Source organism: Aquarana catesbeiana, linkage group LG02 (assembly GCF_042186555.1).
Source record: "Aquarana catesbeiana isolate 2022-GZ linkage group LG02, ASM4218655v1, whole genome shotgun sequence".
Classification (NCBI taxonomy): Eukaryota; Metazoa; Chordata; class Amphibia; order Anura; family Ranidae; genus Aquarana; species Aquarana catesbeiana.
In genome coordinates, this window is record NC_133325.1 from 112,524,196 (window position 1) to 112,547,612 (window position 23,417).

The 23,417-nt window shown below is 44.4% G+C and overlaps 1 protein-coding gene across 2 annotated transcripts in view; it reads right to left on the minus strand.

The window, feature by feature from the left end:
* LOC141127143 (cilia- and flagella-associated protein 337-like) overlaps window positions 1-23,417 on the minus strand; it is a 238,643-nt gene that overhangs the window by 192,956 nt on the left and 22,270 nt on the right. For both annotated transcript variants that reach the window (XM_073613357.1, XM_073613358.1), the window contains exons 2-4: window positions 14,963-15,236; window positions 10,920-10,973; window positions 3,408-3,491 (exon numbers count right to left, since the gene is read on the minus strand). In XM_073613357.1, the coding sequence (XP_073469458.1) occupies window positions 3,408-3,491; window positions 10,920-10,973; window positions 14,963-15,236 (412 nt within the window). The remainder of the gene's footprint in view (window positions 1-3,407; window positions 3,492-10,919; window positions 10,974-14,962; window positions 15,237-23,417) is intronic.

A 23,417-nucleotide genomic window follows, 5' to 3' on the forward strand; every position in this document is an offset into this window, starting at 1 on the left:
CGTGCGACTTTACACCCTAACAAAATTGACGTCCTTTTTTCCCCACAAATAGAGCTTTCTTTTGGTGGTATTTGATCATCTCTGCGGTTTTTATTTTTTGCACGATAAACAAAAAAAAGAGTGACAATTTTGAAAAAAAATGCATTATTTTTTACTTTTTGCTATAATAAATACCCCCCAAAAAATATAAAAAAATATTTTTTTCCGCTCAGTTTAGGCCGATATGTATTCTTCTACATATTTTTGGTAAAAAAAAAAATCGCAATAAGCGCAAATTGATTGGTTTGTGCAAAAGTTATAGTGTCTACTAAATAGGGGATAGATTTATGGCATTTTTTAATTAGTAATGGCGGTGATCTGCGATTTTTATCGGGACTGCGATATTATGGTGGACATATCAGACACTTTTGACACTATTTTTGGACCATTGTCATTTATACAGCAATCAGTGCTATAAAAATACACTGATCACTGTGTAAATGACATGGGCAGTGAAGGGGTTAACTACTAGTGGGCGATGAAGGGGTTAAGTGAGTCCTAGGGAGTGATTCTAACTGTGGGGGGGTGGGCTTCAAGTCACATGACAGTGATCACCGCTCCCGATGACAGGGAGCGGTGATCTCTGTCATGACACAAGCCAGAACGCGGAAATGCCTTGTTTACATAGGCACTTCCCCGTCCTGAGGCTCCATGACACAATCGGCGGGAGACCGGAGGACATCGAGTCCGCCGGTCCCGCAGGCACAGTCATGCTGTACGCGGCGGGGCGGCGCTCGCGCCTGCTACACCCATTTGCCCACCGCTGCCATTGTGTCGACATATATCGGGGTGCGTTGGTCGGCAACTGGTTAAGGCACATTTTGGCCACTAGATGGAGCTGACAATCATAGGAAATGGTTGCATTTGGGAAAATATGAGGAAGATTGTGGAGCCTGGAAGAATCTACATACATTGCTTCATGATCAATGCTATTGATTAGAGCTGTGTTGTAAAGCTGTGATGCTTGTGTGTAAAAAACAGAATTTTGACTCTCCCAATGCTGCCAGCACATTTTTTTTTCTTTTAACTTTGCAGCACTTAGCATATTTATTACTGAATTTACTGTATTATAGTAATTATTAAGGGTTTGATTAGGCTTTAAGGACTTGTTCACACATTATATATCAATGCGTAGCCCGTGCAATGGGCAGGTTTACCCACACTGGGATGCAATGGTGCTCAGCGGACGGCACACTGGCAGGGGTCCTAAAAGGAAAAAGAACTGTTTTAACGTATTATAAAGGCCAGTTTGACACTGGGGCCACGGCCGCGTTAGCACTAAAGCGCCGCTCGTTTTAGCAGCGACTTAGCACTGTTTAAGCAGCACTTTGTTGGTTAAAAGTGACCCGCTAGCGGCCGAAGAAGGGGTTAAAAGTTCCCCTGTTGCAGCACTTCTGAAGTGCTTTTCGGGAGCTTTGGAAGCTCTGCCCATTCATTTCAATGGGCAGGGCGTTTTGGGAGCTCTGTACACAGCGTTCCCAAACCGCCCCCAAAGATGCTGCTTGCAGGACTTTTCCTAACGTCCCACAAGTGCACTGTTCCAGTGTGAAAAGTCACGCTGGAATGAATAGGAGGCTGTTTTCAGGCGCTATTTCTAGTGCTAAAACGCCCAAAAACCGCCTCAGTGTGAAAGGGGTCTTAAGCCTCGTACACACAATCTGATTTTCCGACGACAAATGTGTGATGACAGGCTGTTGGTGGAAAATCCGACTGTTTGTATGCTCCATCGGACAATTGTTGTCATATTCTGCGGACAAATGTTGGATGGCAGGCTTTAAAATTTTCCACGGACAAATGTCTGTTGTCGGATTTTCTTAGCGTGTTTACACAAGTCCTTCGAACAAAAGTCCAAAGTACAAACACACATGCTTGGAAGCAAGGAGGAGCCAGAAGCGGTAAAGCTTGTAAACTAGCGTTCGTAATGGACAATTAACATTCGTGACAATTATAAAATCTCGAAATGCAGCGCACATTCTCTTCTTCTTTAATGGGATAATAATGAAGCTGCTTTGCTGGTGATACTGATGGAGTTATTAGAAACCAATTTCAAAGGCTTTTTTTTTCTAGTGATATCAATAATAATATTATAATGCTTTTTTGGGGGGGGGGGCAAGTTACCACAACACCGTTATCCTGTAGTTTTTAAGATCAAAGATACAACTATGTTGGTGTCCCTTGTTAATTTTACATTGTATTTTTTGAAATGTAACCGCCTACTCCTAAACTGTCATTTGAAGTAAAACACATAGCCAAGTATTATTCTACACAATTTTTTTTTTTGTGCATTAAAAAAAGAAAACAAATAAAATTAGACATGCTATCTGCCAATAAAACTTAACCAAAAAGTACATTCTATGCATCCAAAAATATAGAAAAAATATATCTAATCAAATCTTTATTATTAAACCAAAAAAAAAAATAAAAGTCTCATGCATGTGTCCTGCTTCTTAATATAGGGGGTCACCAATGGCAAGAGTTGGTGAAAGCAGGGGTCCGTCATCCGGGGATAATTCAGAAAATCATCCAGATTATTCTTCTGGAGCTCCTACAGCAAAGGCATATGTTATAATTGGTCACCATTAATAAAGCAACCAATTTTTGGTCCAAGAAATCCTCCTCCTTCTGTTCCTGGACTGGACTTGGGTCAAAGCAATAACTCCAAGGCCAATAATAAATAACACGTTATCTCCTCTGATTCCGCAACATGTCTGGTTGACAAACGGCCGTTCAGAAACGAACAGAAAAGCAGAAAATGAAAAGCGCGAAATGAAAAAGGGAAATCAATACTCACCAAACTTCTACTAACACAAAATTAGCAGAAGGAGCCCAAAGGATGGCGCTAAAGAGTTAAAAAACCATGTAGTACGTCACTACGTTCGTGTTTGTTGGCCAACAATTCCTTGCCATTTGTATGCAAGACAAGTTCCTGGCCAACGCCCTTCGGACAAAAGTCTGCGGTTTTGTCTGCGGAAAATTCGATCGTGTGTACGAGGCTGAAGTGTGAGCTGGAGTTTTGCTTTAATTTGTTAGTGTAATCTGCTAGTACATTTAACACTACCCCCCCCCCACCCCCCAGACCGTCAATGCCGCTGTCTGCTGTACCCCCTGTGCTCTTTCATCCAGAGTGGGGGCACTATAATACAGGAGGTCACCAGCTAAAAACAGGAGGAAATAAACCTAACAAAAAATTAATACAGCCACATTTAATGTTTGGTAAGCTGTAAAATATTACATTTTTGGTTTTGAATTTAATACCGCTTTAATGAAAGAAGATGCGTTATACCATTCAATGCCATATTTTCTTTGTATCTGTTGGACTCTTCTTTTTTCCTACAGCCCACAACACAACAAAAATTACACAAACTTACAATTACTCGCAATCCAGTGCTTTTCTTCACTGCCCATTTAAATTTTTCTAGGTCCAGAGACTTATTGCCGCTCTTTTCCAGCTCCTAGAACAAATCAATACAATTTATTAGTGATAAGTGAATCACTTAATACCTTAAGCCTCCCAAATTATCTAATTACTGAGAATATTCTCATCAAAGGAGATTTAATATCCAGCCTGTCCACATAATTGCTCACATCTTGCCAGTATTCTTGATGATCTATTTTATTCATTTTATAAATATAATAATCCATCGTGATATGGTAATTGAGCATGCCAAAATAACAAAAATTGCTAAAAGAGCAAATGATATTTAAACATTTTATTATGACGACAAGATTTACATACAGTAGTAGTCTAGGATTAACACACCGTGGAGGTAATATGTGGAGATTTTTAGGGCTTTTCAAGAAAAAAGTAAAATGATTCATATCATAACATATCATAGAATCTTTGTTTAAAAAAAGACATATGTTCTTTGATTACAACCAGCAGAATAAAAACATGAATCCACAGAACCCCAAACCCACAAGCAAAAAGCATTAAAGAGCATGGTCCAATATTCTCCAACAGGGGAAAAAAATGTACTGTGTTATTATTACTTTAGTAAATCAAAGTGATTTTAAAGGCATTTTTTTGTAATTAAATTCAAAAAGATGTTATACCGTATTTATCGGCGTATAACACGCACTTTTTTCGTCGACCGCGATTTGAAAATGGCGCCGCCGGCGCCGAAATACACAGAGCTGGTCCTCGGCTCTTCTCGGCCACTTTCGGCTTCACTCGAGCGCCGCCCGAACCTAGCCGAGTGTACTCGGCTAGGTTCGGACAGCTCCACTCACAGTCACGCCCATCCCGGGCGGGACTACGAGTGGAGCCGAAAGTGAACGAGAGCCGTCGAGAAGACCACGGTCGGCGATTTTGAAGCCCAGGATGGCGAGATCACAGGATCGAAGGCTGCATGGGGCAAGGCTGCACTGGGGAAGGCTGCACTGACATGGCTGCACTGGGGAAGGCTGCACTGACAAGGCTGCACTGACGAAGGCTGCACTGGAGAAGGCTGCACTGACAAGGCTGCACTGACATGGCTGCACTGACAAGGCTGCACTGACAAGGCTGCACTGACATGGCTGCACTGGGGCAAGGCTGCACTGAGAAGGCTGCAATGATGGGTATTTAAATGTAAGTTTTTTTCCCTTCAACTTCCCTCCTAAAAGTTTTTTTTTCCTTAAAATTCCCTCCTAAATTGGGGTGCGTGTTATACGCCGGTGCGTGTTATACGCCAATAAATACGGTACTTACCTGCTTTGTGCAATGTTATTGTACAGAGCAGTCCCATAACGTTGTTTTCTGGATTCTCCCACTAATGCTGGCTGCTCCTCCTCTCCCGCAGGTGCTGAGGGGGCACCCATTTGGACCCACTCCCAAGCAAAGCCATGTGCATCCATAGACACACACAGTGCGGCGCCTGCTCCCTTCTCACAGGATTTGACTGACAGCAGCAGAAGCCAATGGCTGTGTGTCCTCTGAGAACAAGAAGAGAGGATGGGGCTGCAGATGGGACAGCACTGGATTGGTGAGAGGGGGAAGGTAAGTGTTTAGGGATTGGAGGAGGGAAATACATAGTGGGAAGCTTATTTTACTTTAAAGTGGATGTAAACCTGAAAAAAAATTGTTTTAATGAAGACTTGTACCTGGTACAGTAAAGGGTATCAAGTCATCCGTTCCCAGTCTTGCTTCCAAGAGTTAATCCAGCTCTGAGTAATCCTCTTTTCTTATTGTAGTAAGATAAAAAATGACACACAGATAATTTTGTGTCCCCACATCCCCCACTGCTGTGAGTGACATCTGATTTCTTTATCTTATGTATGGCATGAGAGAGAGAGTGTTATTGCAGCTTCACATCCCCCTTCCTTTCTTCTCCAGCTCTCCTAGGATTGGCTGCTCCACACCTCAGCATGATTGGGCATGCTAAAGTCATGTGGTGCCTTTCCTGAGTTTTGACTAGATGTTACTCAAAACTCAGGAATAGGAGAGTGTAGAGGTGGGCGGGGAGTCTTGTGACATCATGACTCCACCCACGAGCTCTGGCAAAGAGACCCACCCACTGATTGCAGAGTTTTGCGGGGCTCCTGCTGCTGAAGGGGGTGACTGTCACAGACCTAGCCGGGACAGAGGCTGTTGGAGAGGACTGTATGCAAGCCTGTTGCCTTTTGATTATGGGCCCTGGATTTTCAATGGATTCATTCTGTTGGGACACATCCTGTGAGGAGATGCTGGTGTCATCAACCTGTGTTTATGTTAATTGAATGAACTAATGACATTGTCCTCTATACAATGTAGGAGACGGGACGACTGCTATTGTGTTGATATAACTGTATGAAACTCGGTGCCCACAAGTCTGGGCGAAAGGTCATGTCTCAGTCACCTAGGCTGTATAAAGGATTAGATAATTAGCTCATGTTAATTAGGTTACATTTGTATTGTTAGAGTAATCTTCTCCTGTGTATATAAGACTGTATTCTGGTTCTGAATAAAGTGAGTTCTTGGTAGCAACAAGCAAGTGTCGCCTTGTGTTGTGCTCAGAGAGGTTGGGATATCTGTATACAGACTGGGAGGAAGTGGTATATGACGGAAGCACTCAAGCGGAGTGTGGGACGTTCCGTGACATTGGTGGCAAGCAGCGGGAAAGCTTCCTGCAGTCTGGGACATCCAAACTTCCATCTGGATCCAAGGTCCAGATAGCAGGAGAGGAGAGGTACAGATACCAGCCGCCATGGATGAGGAATTCAGAAGGAGGTTGCGAGAGATGCAGATACAGCACAGAGGACCAGTATCGGAGCAGGTCCTGCTGGGATGGTGTGATTCTATTCGCTGCAAACTCTGGAAGGAAGCGCTAGCCCGTGAGCAGCGACACCAGGGAAAAGTTCTCCCCTCCATCGAGGAAAGGTACTGGTCGCAGTACGGACTGCGGGTGCGGTTTTTGGGAGAAAAACCACACAAGAAGCAGACAGCTGAATTAAGCAGGCTGGTCTGGGCAGAGATAAAGCTGGATGAGAGCTACAGAGCCCTCCGGTGGCATGTATCCCAAGCATGTCCCTGGATAGCGGATGACAGCCCAACGGAAGGCTTAAGCTACGGCGGCTTGGGACTGTTGTTTGTGAAGCTGACAGGGGACCCTAACTTTGGGAGTCATTTGGAGCGGCGGGTGGACGAAATCATGGATTTCAGAGAAGGGCTACTGAACATTTCGGAAGTGCACTGGGCACAGGAAGATTTGGAGTTTCTGGCCATTCAGGAATGGGAGCTAGAGATCGCCTACAGAGGGCTGCTAGACATTGCTCAGTGCCAGGGCTGGGCTCCCTTTGCCTGGGACTATCAGGAAATACCAGCTGACAACCCTGAAATCCTGGCTGGAGAGTCGGCAATGTGGCAGAGCAATAGTGTGCTTTGCCAACCTGCCTCCACAGCTATGGAGGCGGAGGTCTTATGGCGGATGCAGCAAGTGCTGACTGACCTTGATGATCCTGTTTCTGCATGGGATGATCTTGGATGGAGGAATGTGCCTGTCCAGCAGCATGCCAGAGAATCTGCAGTGGAAAATCTGGAGATTGCCATCCCCAAAGCTGAAGTGCTGACAACAGGGCAGAGCTCTGCTAACCTCTGCCCAGCACTGATAACATCTTCTGGGTTCCATGGACAGGAGATGGTGAACCTCCATCCCCAGACATCAGTTGCAGAGACATGGGATTTGATAGACTTTTCTGCTGAGGAAGAACAACCTGATGAGCCTCCAGCAGAAGAGCTGCTATCAGGGCCAAAGTTCACTGTGTTCTGCCCAGCACCAACAGTGGCTTCAGCCTTCCTGAGAGAAGAGGTAGTCGGCCTTTCTCCCACAACACTGACAGGGACATGTGATTTTCTGCCAGCAGCATCTATGGAGTTAAAACAAACTTCTCCAGCTGAAGATCTGGTAACTGAACAGAGGGTCCAAGACCTCTGTCCCACACTTTTACCAATTCCAGAGACTGGGGATTTAATAGACGTTTCTGTAGAGGAGGAACCACCTGGCAAACCCCCAGCAGAAGTGCTGGCAACCGGACAGAGGGTCCAAGACCTCTGCCCCACACCTGCAGCAATTTGTGGAGGCTCAGGCTGAGAAGATGGCAATCACTTCCCAGCAGCAGATACAGGGGGAGAAGGGAGAGGAGGTGTGTGTTGTCCCTCCCCAACAGTTGGCCAGGGTGGAGGAAGTGGGCTTTCCTCCCCAGCAAAGATCCGTGTACCTGGGAGACAGTACCATCGACATGTCGTCCCAGCAGCCAGATGAGGGAATGGAAAAGGAAGCAGCCGGCTCACCTCCCCAATGGCAGCTACACAGTTTGGGAGTGGAGGAAGCCAGCCTCCTGCCCCAACAGTTAGCCGGAGCAGAGGATGCGGAGTCCCCAGCAGAAGTGCTGGCAACAGGGCAGAGTGCTACCAACCTCTGCCCAGCACCGGCAACAACTACAGAGTTCCAGGGAGGCGGGGCAGTTGGCCTCCCTCTCCAACAGTTAGCCGGAACAGATGGTGTGGGGTTTCCAGCAGAAGGGCTGGCAACAGGGCCGAGGACTGCTGGACTCTACCCTCAACTAACAGAGGATGGATTTGAAGGTGGATGGGACTTCAGTCTCCACCTGTATACTCCAGGGATGCTGGGCAGTGGGCCCCGATCCCCAACAGCATGACAGAGTGAGCCCAGACACCCTGTCTTCTCTCCAGCGGCAGAAAGGATTCCAGGGAGAAGAGCCAGTCCAGGCCTCTCCCCAGCGGCAGATATGTTCTCTGAGAGAGGCAGAGGTTGGCTGGGTGAGTAATACTCTGTTTGGAACAATTTGTTTGGGGTACTGTGTGGGTACAGGCAGTAGAGGACTGGAACTATGGACTAACTTCGGAGTCAACCCGTCTGGGGTCTCCTCCTGTGTTAGTCTCCTACCGAAAGGGGAGAAATGTCACAGACCTAGCCGGGACAGAGGCTGTTGGAGAGGACTGTATGCAAGCCTGTTGCCTTTTGATTATGGGCCCTGGATTTTCAATGGATTCATTCTGTTGGGACACATCCTGTGAGGAGATGCTGGTGTCATCAACCTGTGTTTATGTTAATTGAGTGAGCTAATGACATTGTCCTCTATACAATGTAGGAGACGGGAGGACTGCTATTGTGTTGATATAACTGTATGAAACTCGGTGCCCACAAGTCTGGGCGAAAGGTCATGTCTCAGTCACCTAGGCTGTATAAAGGATTAGATAATTAGCTCATGTTAATTAGGTTACATTTGTATTGTTAGAGTAATCTTCTCCTGTGTATATAAGACTGTATTCTGGTTCTGAATAAAGTGAGTTCTTGGTAGCAACAAGCAAGTGTCGCCTTGTGTTGTGCTCAGAGAGGTTGGGATATCTGTATACAGACTCGGAGGAAGTGGTATATGACGGAAGCACTCAAGCGGAGTGTGGGACGTTCCGTGACAGTGACATTTGCAAGGTAGGGATATATGCAGGAGGCTTGCGTGTATATATACATTATTACTGTGCCATTAGTTTATATTGGGTGAGTGGTGGGTTTACAGCCATTTTAACTGCTTGCCGATCAGCCGCCATCATTTTACTGCGGCAGGTCGGCATGATCCCGCGAGCCGTCCTAGCTATAAGTCGGCTCGCGGGATAGGGATAGCAGGCATGCACCCGCTGCACAGCGGGGGTGCCGATGCTCGTGGCTAACGGTCATGATGACCACCGGCCATGAGCGACACACAAGTAGACACACAAATCCTTGTTCTGTTCTGAGAGGCGTGACAGATCGTGACTTTCTATTAGCTAGGAACCACAATCCGTCACTTCCTCTAGGTCAGTCCCCTCCCCCTACAGTTAGAAACACAAACAGGGAACACATTTAACCCCTTGATCGCCCCCTAGTGTTAACCCCTTCCCTGCCAGTGACATTTTTACAGTAATCAGTGCATTTTTATAGCACTGATCGCTGTATAATGCCAGTGGTCCCAAAAATGTGTCAAAAGTGTCCGATGTGTCTGCCATAATGTCGCAGTCCCGAAAAAAATCGCAGATCACCGCCATTACTAGTAAAAAAATTATAATAATAAAAATGCTATAAATCTATCCCCTATTTTGTAGACGCAATAACTTTTGTGCAAAACAATCAATATACGCTTATTGTGATTTTTTTTCTACCAAAAATATGTAGAAGAATACATATCGGCCTAAACTGAGAAAAAAATGTGCTTTTTTAAAAAAAAATGGGGATATTTAGTATAGCAAAAAGTACAAAATATTGCGTTTTTTTCAAAATTGTCATTCTTTTTTTGTTTATAGCGCAAAAAATAAAAACCGCAGAGGCAATCAAATACCACCAAAAGAAAGCTCTATTTGTGGGAAAAAAAGGACGTCAATTTTGTCTGGGTGCAGCTTCGCACGACCGTGCAATTGTCAGTTAAAGCGACGCAGTGCCGAATCGCAAAAAAGGGCCCAGTCATTCATCAGCCAAGTCTTCCGGGGCTGAAGTGGTTAATGCAGCGAATGCATTAAGGTAAAAACCTTTTTCACTTTAGAACCACTTTAACCTTACTGTGTAATATTTCAACCTGACCACATGGTGCCTGCTCTACAAAATGTGGCCCAAGAACACTGCACAACCCCCTTAACAGATACACTATATTACCAAAAGTATTGGGACGCCTGCACATGAATTTTAATGACATCCCAATCTTAGTCTGTAGGGTTTAATATTGAGTTGGCCCATCCTTTGCAGCTATATAACAGCTTCAACTCCTCTGGGAAGGTTGTCCACAAGGTTGAGGAGTATGTCTATGGGAATGTTTGACCATCCCTCCAGAAGCGCATTTGTGAGGTCAGGCACTGATGTTGGATGAGAAGACCTGGCTCGCAGTCTCCGCTCTAATTCATCCCAAAGGTGTTCTGTCAGGTTGAGGTCAGGACTCTGTGCAGGCCAGTCAAGTTCCTCCACTCCAAACTCGCTCATCCATGTCTTTATGGAAGCTTCTGGATTAATGATCATTACCATTGGACCACCAGTAATGATACACAGAAGGAGAGCACTGTCTCTGCCAAGATGGCCACCTCCACACAGAGGCACAATGCAGAACAAGGCATGCTAAGTCAGTAATGGGGTAAAATATCTGCAGCAGAGAGACCACAGGCAATACTAACTCCTAGAGTCTTCTCATCTGCTTGCCTTTTCTGGGCACAGCTTCTGGAGTTCAGATGCCCTTTACCACAATGGTCATCAATTACTCTATATTACGTTTTGCAATTAATGAAAAATGTTCTAGTCCAATACAACAATTGATAGATCTGCTCTGTTGCTGTATTTTTGGAGGAAATCCAGTAAAGAAGCTGCAACAAGGTAATAAAGGTACATGTGCCTATGGGGGTCCTGTATGTCACAACTGAAATGATATAACAAAGATATATACTGTACCTCAAAGGCTTTCTTCAGTTTGTGCAACTGCTCCAGCGTGACTTCCTGTTCAATCTGAAAAAAGAATTGAACTATTTATTGTGAATGAATTATGAATAATAACTGTAGTGAAACCTAATCTGATATATATTAGGATATTAAAGGGGTGCAACTTAAAGCAAAACTAAAGGCAAAGTATTGTATATGTTATACAATACCCCAACATCAGAAATGTAGTTTCTGAATTCAATAAACCCTCTGCACTGCTATGTAATTAATGATTGATGCTGCCAGTAGAAAGAAGCACTGGGTTTCCACTTCTTGCGTTAGAGCGACAACACAGCCTGTCCTAGCAAATTTGCCACTGCGTTGTCACCCTTCCAGTCATTGTGCCTGCATAGTGTTTGCACGGTATGAATTGAGTGTGGGCAAACATGTAGCTTGTCAATTACCAACTGCCCTCACCTAGCTCCATTCTCCTTCTCACTCATAGTTAAGGCAAGGCACTGTTCATGGGAGATGTTGTTTTTTTTAGCAGTTCTGCTCAGTACCTCCCTTGCCTGACAGTGAATTAGACAAGCATGCAACAAACACGTAGCAAACTTCAACAACTGCAAAAAAAAAATTGCTTTAACGGGGGGAATTGGGTTGCATGGCAGGTAACTACTTATTGATTTTATTCCACAAAAATCACCCTTTAGATGAACTTTACGTTTCTGCATCTGAATGTATGATAGAGTTCTACCCTAGCATCTAACCTTTGCTATTAACCTCCACCCAGCACAAATGCCTTAGAGAATTTCAAAAAATATGAGTGTGTAAAATTACATGCTACTTATTAAATATTCAGTAACGTAGGAAGAGACAAGCATTCTTGGATCTCGGTCAAACATGAGTCTCCTGGAGCCATGGGCTATAATATAACAATAGGTGCCTCTTCTGAGCATATGCATGTGTATCTAAATGATTTGTGAATGTGAATTCCTTCTAGCAAATCTATTTAACCCATAAAATCATTTACTGCTGACAGCAAAAAAAAAAAACTCCCTTAGGGAGTTCTATGGTCACAGCATACACCTTTGTTTTATAACATTAGCCTTGTGATAGCAATGCAAACAGTAATTATATTTGACAATTCAAAATAAATTTATTTCAAAAATGTATTTTCATGTTGTGAGTGCTATCTGCTGCCCATCTCTATCCACAACTTCCTGGATTCCCTGCATGTTTTGCAGATTCTCCTCTGCTGTTTACTTTCAACTTCTTAGGACTACATATCTCATGGTATCTTGCTGCCTGTGTTCTGTCAGATTAGGAGACCCATCAGATTTAGTAACAGAAGTGACGTTCCGTCACGGCCATCTTGGTACACCCCGCACTCGGCCACACTAAGCCTACAGTCTGAAGTCGCCAAGCGGATATCTTTTTACACCCACGAAATCTTGCATTTCACACTTATTTTTACCACTAAACTGAGCTTATATCATGTAATACAGTATTTAGAAGTCCGTGACACTGTTTTGATGTTGAATTTTAAAAGCCTGCCAATCTCACACGTTTGATAATCTGACAGAAGACCATTGCATTTAAAGATGAAACATCAAAACAGTGTCACAGACTTCTAAATACTGTATTTTACGATATAATCTCAGTTTAGTGGTAAAAATAAGTGTGAAATGCAAGATTTCGGTGGGTGTAAAAAGATGTCCTCTTGGCGACTTCAGACTGTAGACTTAATGTGGCCGAGTGCAGGGTGTACCAAGATGTCACTTCTGTTACACGATTTTCACGGGTCACCTAATCTGACGGAACACCGGCAAGCAGTGATTTCTCTACTGACTCCACCTCCTGAAACTCCTCCTCTCAGCACCTCTGTAAATCAGAAGGCAGGCTCTGTGAAATGTGTGACACAGTAGTGCTACTCACAGGGCATACCGAATACGTGTCACAGAATTCAAAAAGTAAATATGTGGACATCTTCACAAAGTAAGTCTACAGACTTCAAAATCATTCAGATTAAAGGAGAAGTATGGCTGAAGTTCTTCTAGCCCTACTTCTCTTTGGGTCATAGGAGTGTACTTCATTTTGCACTCCTGTGACCCTTATTCAGACTAAAGTCCACTATGAGCTGGAGTCACTCAGCCGGTCCAGGCTCTGAAGACATCACAACTTTAACTACTTCCGGACCGCCCACCGCACATATGCAGCCGGGAGGCAATCAGCGGGTCCAGAGGCCGCGATGGCTGCCGGCTACCCGCGATCATTTAGAGGAATTATAGAACCGCGGTCTGCCTTGTTTACATAGTTTTGTGCCGTCTCATGTCATTCTGTCACAGAGGAAGAGAGAGAGAGATCTGTGATTCCTACTAATCAGGAACACTGATCTCTCTCTTTGTCTAGCGTCAGCATCCCCCACACAGTTAGAAAGCACACATAGGGAGCACATTTAACCCTTTGATTAAGCCTGATGGTAACCCCTTTCCTGCCAGTGTCATTTATACAGTGCAGTGCATTTTTTTTAGCACCGATCACTGTATTGTTGTCACTGGTCCCCAAAGAGTGTCACTTAGTGGTCAATTTGTATGCTGCAATGTCGCAGTCCCACTAAAAATTGCTATTTGCCGCCATTACTAGTAAAAAAAAAAAAACAAAAATAAAAAGTCCGTAAATCTATTACATTTACGTTTTTTAGACGCAATAATTTTGTGAAAACCAATCAATATAGGCCAATTGGGATTTTTTTACCAAAAATATGTAGCAGAATACAAATTGGCCTAAACTGATGAAGAAATTCGATTTTTTACATACTTTTATTGGATATGTTTTATAGCAGAAAGTACAAAATAAAAACCGCAGAGGTAATCAGATACCACCAAAAGAAAGCTCTATTTGTGGGAAAAAAGGACATCAATTTTATTTGAGTACAATGTCACACGATCGCGCAATTGTCAGTTAAAGTAACGCAGTGCCGTATCACAAAAAATGGCCTGGTCATTAAGGAGGTAAATCTTCCGGGCTGAAGTGGTTAAAGTCAGGATCCACCCAGATTCCTGACTGGCAGCTGGCTTAACTTCTCAGCAAGCCATTGCGCTGGAGGGACAAAGCAGAGAGGTGGTGACTGACAGTCACTGGCTTTCTGCTCACTAAAGACCGAGAACTGAGCGATCGGCGGACTTTGATTGCTCAGTTCTCAGTCATAGAGGCAGCAGGGAACAGATGCAGCATCGGGCCAATGCTTCATCCACCTAGGTGAGTATAATTGCTTGTTTTTTTCAACTCCCGGACTTCTCTTTTAATAGAAGTTGGCTAGAAATCACTTAAATTCAATGTGGAATTGAATATATGATTTTTTAATTTTGACCATAAGTACATTTTTGCCTTAAAGAAGAATTCCAGGGGGAAAAAAATGTGTTTTCCATGCAGTGGGGCTATGCCCGCACTGCATGGGTTAACTGCTCGTTTTTGTCTAGGGGTGAGGAGAGCAGAGATATACTTAGATAATCCGCTGATCCTCCTCTGGTCCTTGCTGCTCCTGCTCCCCTGCACGCTAGCGCCGCAGTCTTGTGAATGGACTGTTCCTGATGTCATCAAGCCCAGACCAGCTCTGGACATTGGGGTGGCAGGAACAGTCCACCGCTGGATGTGGGGAAGCGCAGTTTTACAAGGGAAAGAAGAATCGGGTAAGTATAGCCTTTCAGTGCGCCCCTGGTCAAAACAAGTACAGTAGTTAATCCATGTAGTGCCGGCACAACCCCACTTCATGGGAGGAAAAAAAATGTTCATGGAGTTCTGCTTTAACTTCTTGTCCCGTGACATCTAGCAGTCCAGTCCTCTTCTCTCCAACACTGGAATGTTGACAGGCACTTCTACATCTTCACATACATTCCAAGACCAAAAGCCATGGCATCAGGTAGGGACATGGCTGCTAGTCCTACATTGTATCTAATGATGTGATGCCAGCAAAAGGGATGGTGGCAAGTCTAATCAGAGACTGACAAGGTGAACAGCTTCTTCATTACCGAATAAACAGAAATCAGTTGCAAAGAAGAAAAAAGTCTAGTTACCTTCTCCTTCCTGAGGCTTCTAGCTGGATCAGAATGATTCTGTAAACTTTCCATAACACTGTCCACAAGCCCCAGCGAATATCTTCTCTGGTGTCTCCTTATCATCTCCTTCTCCAGCCATTCTGGGGGACTTTGCCTTTCTTCCTTGGACTCTCCAATGAAATCAGCGGCGGTCAGTGCCTGACTCCTGGCCGTTCCCACAGCAGTTTTTGCTCTTTGTTGTACAGACTGGTTCTGAGCAGCTATAGAAGTCTGTCGTATATCACTGAAAAGACTGGAGAAGACAATCAGTAGAGAATTAGTTTATCTCACAAATGCATGTTACATCCATTTAGTTACATTTGCGTAATCAATCATCGATTATCGCTGGATTTTTACTATTGTCCTGGACCCCAGCAAGGAAATGTTCCCTGTCCACGGGATAGCCAATATATAACTATCCATATATTGTTATGGAGATTGCACAAGAGGACACATAAATATCGCACTGTTTGCTCACTAGCATATTCTCTATAGGAATATCCAGATAACTCAGGGTGGGGACAACAGAGGTCCTGCTAAAAAGCAAACTTTGCTTGTCACAGCCATACCAGGGGTGCTGGAAACTGGCCAGAACTAAAAATAATAATTACTTGTCATTTTCTGTCTGCATTCATGTGATTGTTACATGACATTTCTCAGGGTGTGTTTCCTGATGGTGTCAATAGTGGGCCATGTCTGAAGGGTGTGTGGTGGCAATGTCACTTGTTGTCTCCCTTGGAAGAATTTTTGTCAGGGTATCAATAGTTCGGAGGCAGAGACAAACCATATAACAGGAAGTGCCCTGCAAGGACATTCATGGCAGGATCACCAACTTTTGGTGGTATTTGATCACCACTGGGTTTTTTATTTTTTGCAAGATAAACAAAAAAAGACCAGAAATTTTGAAAACCCTCCAATATTTTCTACATTCTGCTATAAAACATATCCAATAAAAAGATTAAAAAAAAAATGTCTTCATAAATTTTAGCCAAAATATATTCTGCTACCTGCACTTGTCTTTGTTAAAGAAAATCACAAAAAAATGTACATTGATGGTTTGAGTGAAAGTTATATGGTCTCCAAACTATGGTATAGATACTGATTTTTTTTTTTTTTATGCTACTAATGGCGGCGATTAGCGACTTACAATGGGACTGCGATAGTGTGGCGGGTAATCTGACACTGACGCTGGGGGGGAACTGACATCCCCAGTGACACTAATACAGTGATCAATGCTAAAAATATACACTGGATTATAATAATAGAGAATGTGGCTCTTTGCTTATAGTGTGGAATTCCAAAAAAAAACTGAAAGTGTCTAAATATTACAAAGAGATTATTGGATATATATATATATATATATATCTTCCAGAAGACAAACAATTCCTGAGGGTATGTACTCAATTTGAATATATATACAGTGCTTCTATTATATAAAAGTGCTCTCTGTACTATATAATAAATTAAATAAAAATAAAGTGCATCTAAGTTCATAAATGTAAATTCATATATATATACAGATGATATAGTGCATCTGAACATAGATAATTTCATAGATAATTCTTAAAATGTTTATAGTACAAAAAACTCTGTTCATATTACCATCAGTTTTTAACAGTGTTTAAAGGAGTAAAAAAAAAGTTAAATATCCAATTGGTTGAACCACTGTGATTATATCTATATAGTCCCAAAGGCAGTCCTTAATGCATGCAAAGATTCTTCAAGTGGTATTTTTCTTTTTCTCTTTTATGATAATGTGTCTCCCATTAAAATCCAATACTAGCGATATTCACCACATGTTTCAAATGTGGGGGTGGCAGCTCACCTCAGGGCTTGATCTATATTCTCATATACAGTGCCTTGAAAAACTATTCACACCCCTTGAAATTTTCCACATTTTGTCATGTTACAACCAAACGTAAATGTATTTTATTGGGATTTTATGTGATAGACCAACACAAAGTGGCACATAATTGTGAAGTGGAAGGAAAATGATAAATGTTTCTCAATTTTTTTTTACAAATAAATATGTGAAAAGTGTGGTGTGCATTTGTGTTCAGCCCCCTTTACTCTGATATCCCTAACTAAAATCTAGTGGAACCAATTGCCTTCAGAAGTCACCTAATTAGTAAATAGAGTCCACCTGTGTGTAATTAAATCTCAGTATAAATACAGCTGTTCTGTGAAACCCTCAGAGGTTTGTTAGAGAACCTTCATGAACAAACAGCATCATAAAGAACAAGGAACACGCCAGACAGTTCAGGGATAAAGTTGCGAAGAAGTTTAAATCAGGGTTAGGTTATAAAAAACAACTCAAGCTTTGAACATCTCACGGAGCTCTGTTCAATCCATCATCGGAAAATGGAAAAAGAGTATGGCACAACTGCGAACCTACCAAGACATGGCCATCCACCTACAGTGATAGGCCGGGCAAGGAGAGTATTAATCAGAGAAGCAGCCAAGAGGTCAATGGAACTCTGGAGGAGCTGCAGAGATCCACAGTTTAGGTGGGAGAATCTGTCCACAGGACAACTATTAGTCGTGCACTCCACAGATCTGGCCTTTATGGAAGAGTGGCAAGAAGAAAGCCATTGTTAAAAAAAAGCCATATGAAGTCCTATTTGCAGTTTGCGAGAAGCCATGTGGGGACACAGCAAACATGTGGAAGAAGGTGTGACCTTCAGATGAGACCAAAATTTTACTTTTTGGCCTAAAAGCAAAAGGTTATGTGTAGCGGAAAACTAATACTGCACATCACCCTGAACACACCATCCCCACCGTGAAACATGGTGGTGGTGGCATCATCATGTTGTGGGGATGCTTTTCTTCATCAGGATCAGGGAAGCTGGTTAGAGTTGATGGGAAGATGGATGGAGCCAAATACAGGGCAATATTAGAAGAAAACCTGTTAAGAGTCTGCAAAAGACTTGAGACTGGGGTGGAGGATCACCTTCCAGCTGGACAACAACCCTAAACATACAGCCAGAGCTACAATGGAATGGTTTAGATCAAGGTATATACATGTGTTAGAATGGCCCAGTCAGAGTCCAGACCTAGATCCAATTGAGAATCTGTGGCAAGACTTGAAAATTGCTGTTCACAGACGCTCTCCATCCAATCTGACAGAGCTTGAACTATTTTGAAAAGAATGGGCACAAAAATGTCACTCTCTAGTTGTGCAAAGCTGGTAGAGACATCCACAAAAAGGACTTATAGCTGTAATTGCACCGAAAGGTGGTTCTAAAAAGTATTGACTCGGGGGCTGAATACAAATGCACGCAGGGGCAGACTGACCATTCGGGCACTCGGGCACTGCCCGAGGGCCCCATGCCACTAAGGGGCCCCATCAGGGTTTCCAGCCGCAATAAACCCAGGGACAATATGTAAAAATCTGTGTGTTTTTAAAATTTACCCAAGATTTTAGCTGCCCCGCCTCTCCAGTACCTTTTCAGTGTGTGTATGTGTATTCTGTGTGTGTGTACATTGTGTGTCTGTGTGTGTATACTGTATGTGTGTGTATACTGTGTGGCCCCATAATCTATTGCCTGGGGGCCCCATAATCTCCTATTGCCTGGGGGGCCCATAATCTCCTATTGCCCAGGGGCCCCATAATCTTCTCCTATTGCCCGGGGGCCTCATGAGTTGTCAGTCCGCCCCTGAATGCACGCCACACTTTTCACATATTTATTTGTAAAAAATTTTGAAAACCATTTATCATTTTCATTTCACTTCACAATTATGTGCCACTTTGTGTTGGTCTATCACATAAACTCCCAATAAAATACATTTATGTTTTTGGTTGTAACATGACAAAATGTGGAAAATGTCAAGGGGTATGAATACTTTTTCAAGGCACTGTAGATCAAGTATACTTGTTAGCACGTCTCTCTTCCGTGTTGATATCACTGGTCTGCCTGTGTGTGTCCTCTCCGATCACTTCTCTCCAATTTGCTCCCACGTTAGATCATATGTAGACAAAGAGATCTCCCATAGTTTAAAATCATTATTTAATTTATTAAAAAGGAAAAAAGTATCACTCACATTTAACATTAACGATATTCATCAAGCTCCGATACAGTGTAAAATGTCCGGTCCGGCCTTGACACGGGGGTCAGCTTTACCCAGTTTGTCCCTACGCATTGCGTCACAACACACGTGACTTCAAATTTTTGGGGGGGAATTCCGCACTATAAGCCAAGGGCCACATCATCTTTTATCATAATCCTGTGCATACATGTGGGGACACACTGGGGGTTATTTACGAAAGGCAAATCCACTTTGCACTACAAGTGCAAACTACAAGTGCAAAGTGCACTTGAAATGGCACTGAAAGTGCACTTAGAAGTGCAGTCGCTGGAAATCCGAAGGGAAGATCTGAAATGAGGGGAAGCTCTGCTGATTTTATCATCCAATCACGTACAAGCAAAAATGCTGTTTTTTATTTTCCTTGCATGTCCCCCTTGGATCTATAGCGACTTTACTTGTAGTGTAGTGCAAAGTGGATTTGCCTTTAGTACATAACCCCCATTGTGTCAATGTGAGCAGCTGCTAAAATATATATTAATTACTATTTTTTTTCTTACTATTCACACGTGGTAGCACATAGGGATTACCTTACTTTATAAACATATACACTGTCACTGTACTAATGACACTGGCTAAGAAGTGGTTAACATCTAGGGCAATCAAGGGGTTAAATGTGTGCCCGACAATGTTTAGTGTGTGTGTAATATGTGCTGTTTTACTAAGCAGTGTGCTGGTTTTTACCCCCTGCTCTGCAGGGAGAGAAAAAAGGGCACATTACTGCTTTCTAAAGAGAGCCTTGTGTTGTTTACCAACACAGGGCTCTCTTCTGTCATCCGCTCAGCTGATCAGCAGGTCCAGGGCATAAATCTTACCGGCTTGTGCTGCATCATATGAGAGCACAGTCTTCTGGTTCCGTGCGTGCATATGAGAGTGGACCCGGAAGAAAGCCGTGATGTACAGGTACGTGAGTGTGCCTGTACAAGTCGACCTGCTGCGGTAAATGTACAGTGGCGGGTCGGCAAGCAGTTAAATCTTCAATTTTTAAGCACTTTCAGCAACTGATTATGAGCCAGTTCACGCCAGAAACTGCACAGGAACATGCTGCACATTCCTGTGCAATTGACATGTGGTTCTGTGTGGTGCGATTTGAATGCACTGAATCGCACTGGACCGTACCAAAAGTAGTGCATGCACTACTTTAAAAAACACACTGCAACCGGATCGCATGGTACTTCTGTACTATGCTATCCTGTGCAGGCAAACACACTGGTTTGTGACCTGCATCTGGGGTGTCATTAACTTAACATTCACACCCGCTGCAGATCACAACTGCATTGTGTTTTGAACACAGTGCAGAAAACGTGAATGGTTCGTGTGTTTTCCACACCGTTTTCTAGAGTAAACAGGCACTTAATCCTTTATTGCGTATGCGGCTTGTTTACTTTTTAACCTTGCCTATACAGTGGAACCTTGGATTACGAGCATAATTTGTTCCAGAACAATGCTTGTAATCTAAAGCACTTGTATATCAAAACGAGTTTCCCCATAGAAGTCAATGGAAACTCAGATAATTTGTTCCACAATGACTTCTATGGCATGCTGTACCTCATGTGGTCAGAGGTGCGGAGGTGCCGGAGACACTCGGAAACCGCTCGGAGACACTCGGATGCACTCGGAGAGGCTCGGGAACTGAGTGTTTCCGAGAGGCTCCAAGTGCATCCGAGTGCATCCGAGCAGCTCCGAATGTCACCAGCGCCCCCACACCTCTGGCCAAATACGGTACTGCACACCTCAGGGGCTTGAATCCTGCTCGTTTTGCGAGACAGCACTCGCAAACCGAGTCCGAATTTTAAAAAAATAATAGCTCGTATTGCAAAACGCTCGTTAACAACATTTTGCTCCTTTCTCTTGCAGCATCCTATGGAGCCATCCTTGCATGCTTGCATGCAGCGACAGGAGTTGAGTCTCCCTGCACAGAAAAAACAGGTACCCTCTGACACTGTTACGTAGGATCAAACCAAGTCCACTTTGCTCTCCCACAGTATTCAAAATATTTCTCTAGGTAGTATCTGAGAAGCACCTCAGTCCTAAGGAGTGTGATAACACCACAAGCCAGACCGCAGGAGCACCGTAGCACCTCTCCCCCCATGTGTGCTCCTGCGGTCTGGCTTGTGGTGTGTTTTTTTTGTCTGGCTGAGCAACTTCATAAAGTAACTCTGGACTTGATGCCATATCACCATATCCACCATCCCAGGATATCTTTACCAAGCTTTAAATGACCCACCAGACTGAAAAGCTGGGGCTCGCTCTGATCTGGTGAGTGGGGATACACGAGGGGGTGTTGCACACCTGAATCTTTCTGAAGCACCTTACATTTCCTTCCCTTTGGATTGGAGCACCTTTAGTCACCTTATTTGGACGTTGTTTCTTTTTTATTCATTATATATTTTTTATTCGTTATAATTTCACTTATTGTATTTGCGAGCGCTATATTTATATCTATATGTTTTTCAAGTGATTAGCACTTTGTGTGTAGCAGCTGCATTTTGTATTTTTTATTTTCATATACTTGTTTGATACACCATTAGCGTATAAATTTAGTTTATATATTTTCATAACCCCCTAGGTTAGTCTGCGCCCAAGACAATCCCACCCCCCAGGCTTGTCTGTACCCCAGTATGATCTCCCCCTCCCAGGTCAGTCTGTGCCCAGTACAATCCTACAATCCCCCTCTTTCCCAGGTTAGTCTGACGGACCTGGGGGGATTGTACAGGGCAGACTAATCTTGGGGGGTTGTAGTGCACAATCCACCCCCCCACTCAACTTTATAGACTTCAGATCAGAAATACCGGCATGGGAGATCTCAGGGGGCAGTGACAGGTGCCCCACAGGGGACAGTGACAGGAGCCCCGCAGCAGGCAGTGACAGGCACCCTGCAGGGGGCAGTGAAAGGAGCACTGCAGCCGCGGGAGATGACAGGAGCCCCACAGCCAGGGGCAGTGACAGGAGCCCCACAGGCGGGCAGTGACAGGAGCCCCACAGGCGCCGAGCAGAGACAGGAGCCACGCAGGTGGGCAGTGACAGGAACCCCGCAGGTGGGCAGTGACAGGAGCCCCGCAGGTGGGCAGTGACAGGAGCCCCGCAGGCGGGCAGTGACAGGAGCCACGCAGGCGGGTAGTGACAGGAACCTGGCTGCCGTGGCCAGTGACAGGAGCCCCACAGCCTTCGGCAGAGACATGAGCCCCGCAGGCGGGCAGTGACAGGAGCCTCGTAGCCACAGGAAGTGACAGGATCCCCGCAGGTGAGCAGTGACAGGACCCCTGCAGCGGGCAGTGACAGGAGCCCCGCAGCCGCAAGCAGTGACAGGAGTGATGTAGCCACGGGCAATGACAGGAGTTCCACAGATGGGCAGTGACAGGAGCCCCGTAGCCGCCGGTAGTGACAGGAGCCCCACAGTGGGCAGTGACAAGAGCCCATGCTAGTGCGCCCGCATCAGAGAAGTTGCTGGAGCCAAGTGCTGGAACTTGTTACGGCACTGGACTTCATTCCAGGACTCAGCCTTGATTCGCCGGGACTACAGGACATCAAATCCCAGGAGGATCCCAGCAAATTCGAGACGGTTGGGAGGTATGCACCCATGAGGATGTAAGTCATCAGAACTTGGGGTTTGCCCCAAAGACACCAGTCCTGAAGGAATGTCTTTTGATGGACTTTGTACTGCATGATCGCTACCTTTGGAGGTATGCAGGGGCAGCATACAGCCTGTGGTTAAAGTTAGGGAACTAGGGAAGAATTATGCCTTTAAATGTTGGACTCTGTAATTGCCTTTTCACTTTTCTAAGTAAAGCATTTGAAACATTGTCCCTGCCTGGTGTGAAGTTACTGAAAAGGGTGTAATGCAAGTAACCGACACCCAAAGTCTACCAAGTGGGTCTTACACCCATTGGGGTATGAAGACATTGGTGTGGAGTGGAGTAGTGTGAAGACACCAATGGTTACCTAGGAAGTTTTACAGCAGCCTGTTGATAGAGTGTACCTGTTATAGGTGGAACAGCCTCTAGCAGCGAGGGAGATATCGTCGGCGGATTTGTACTGCACAGGTTCCCATCCTGTACAGAGGTTAACTGCGTGTGTGAAGCCCACCCATGGTGCACCCTGGGTCGGGGCCAACTCCGCTGCTGGGTATTGGTAGTGAAAAATGCTGGACAGGCTCAGCATGTCCCTGCTAAATGCAGATTACAAGAAGGTGTACATTGTCACGGGGACCCGAGAGTTAACCGGAGAACATGGTGTTCATATCTAAGAGTAGATTCCCGCCGTAAGGTGGAGTGTTCCCCCATGGCAGCCTCAGCCTTGTCCCAGGGCATTGATGAAAATGGCACAAAGCAGAGGTACCCCGTGTGTGCAG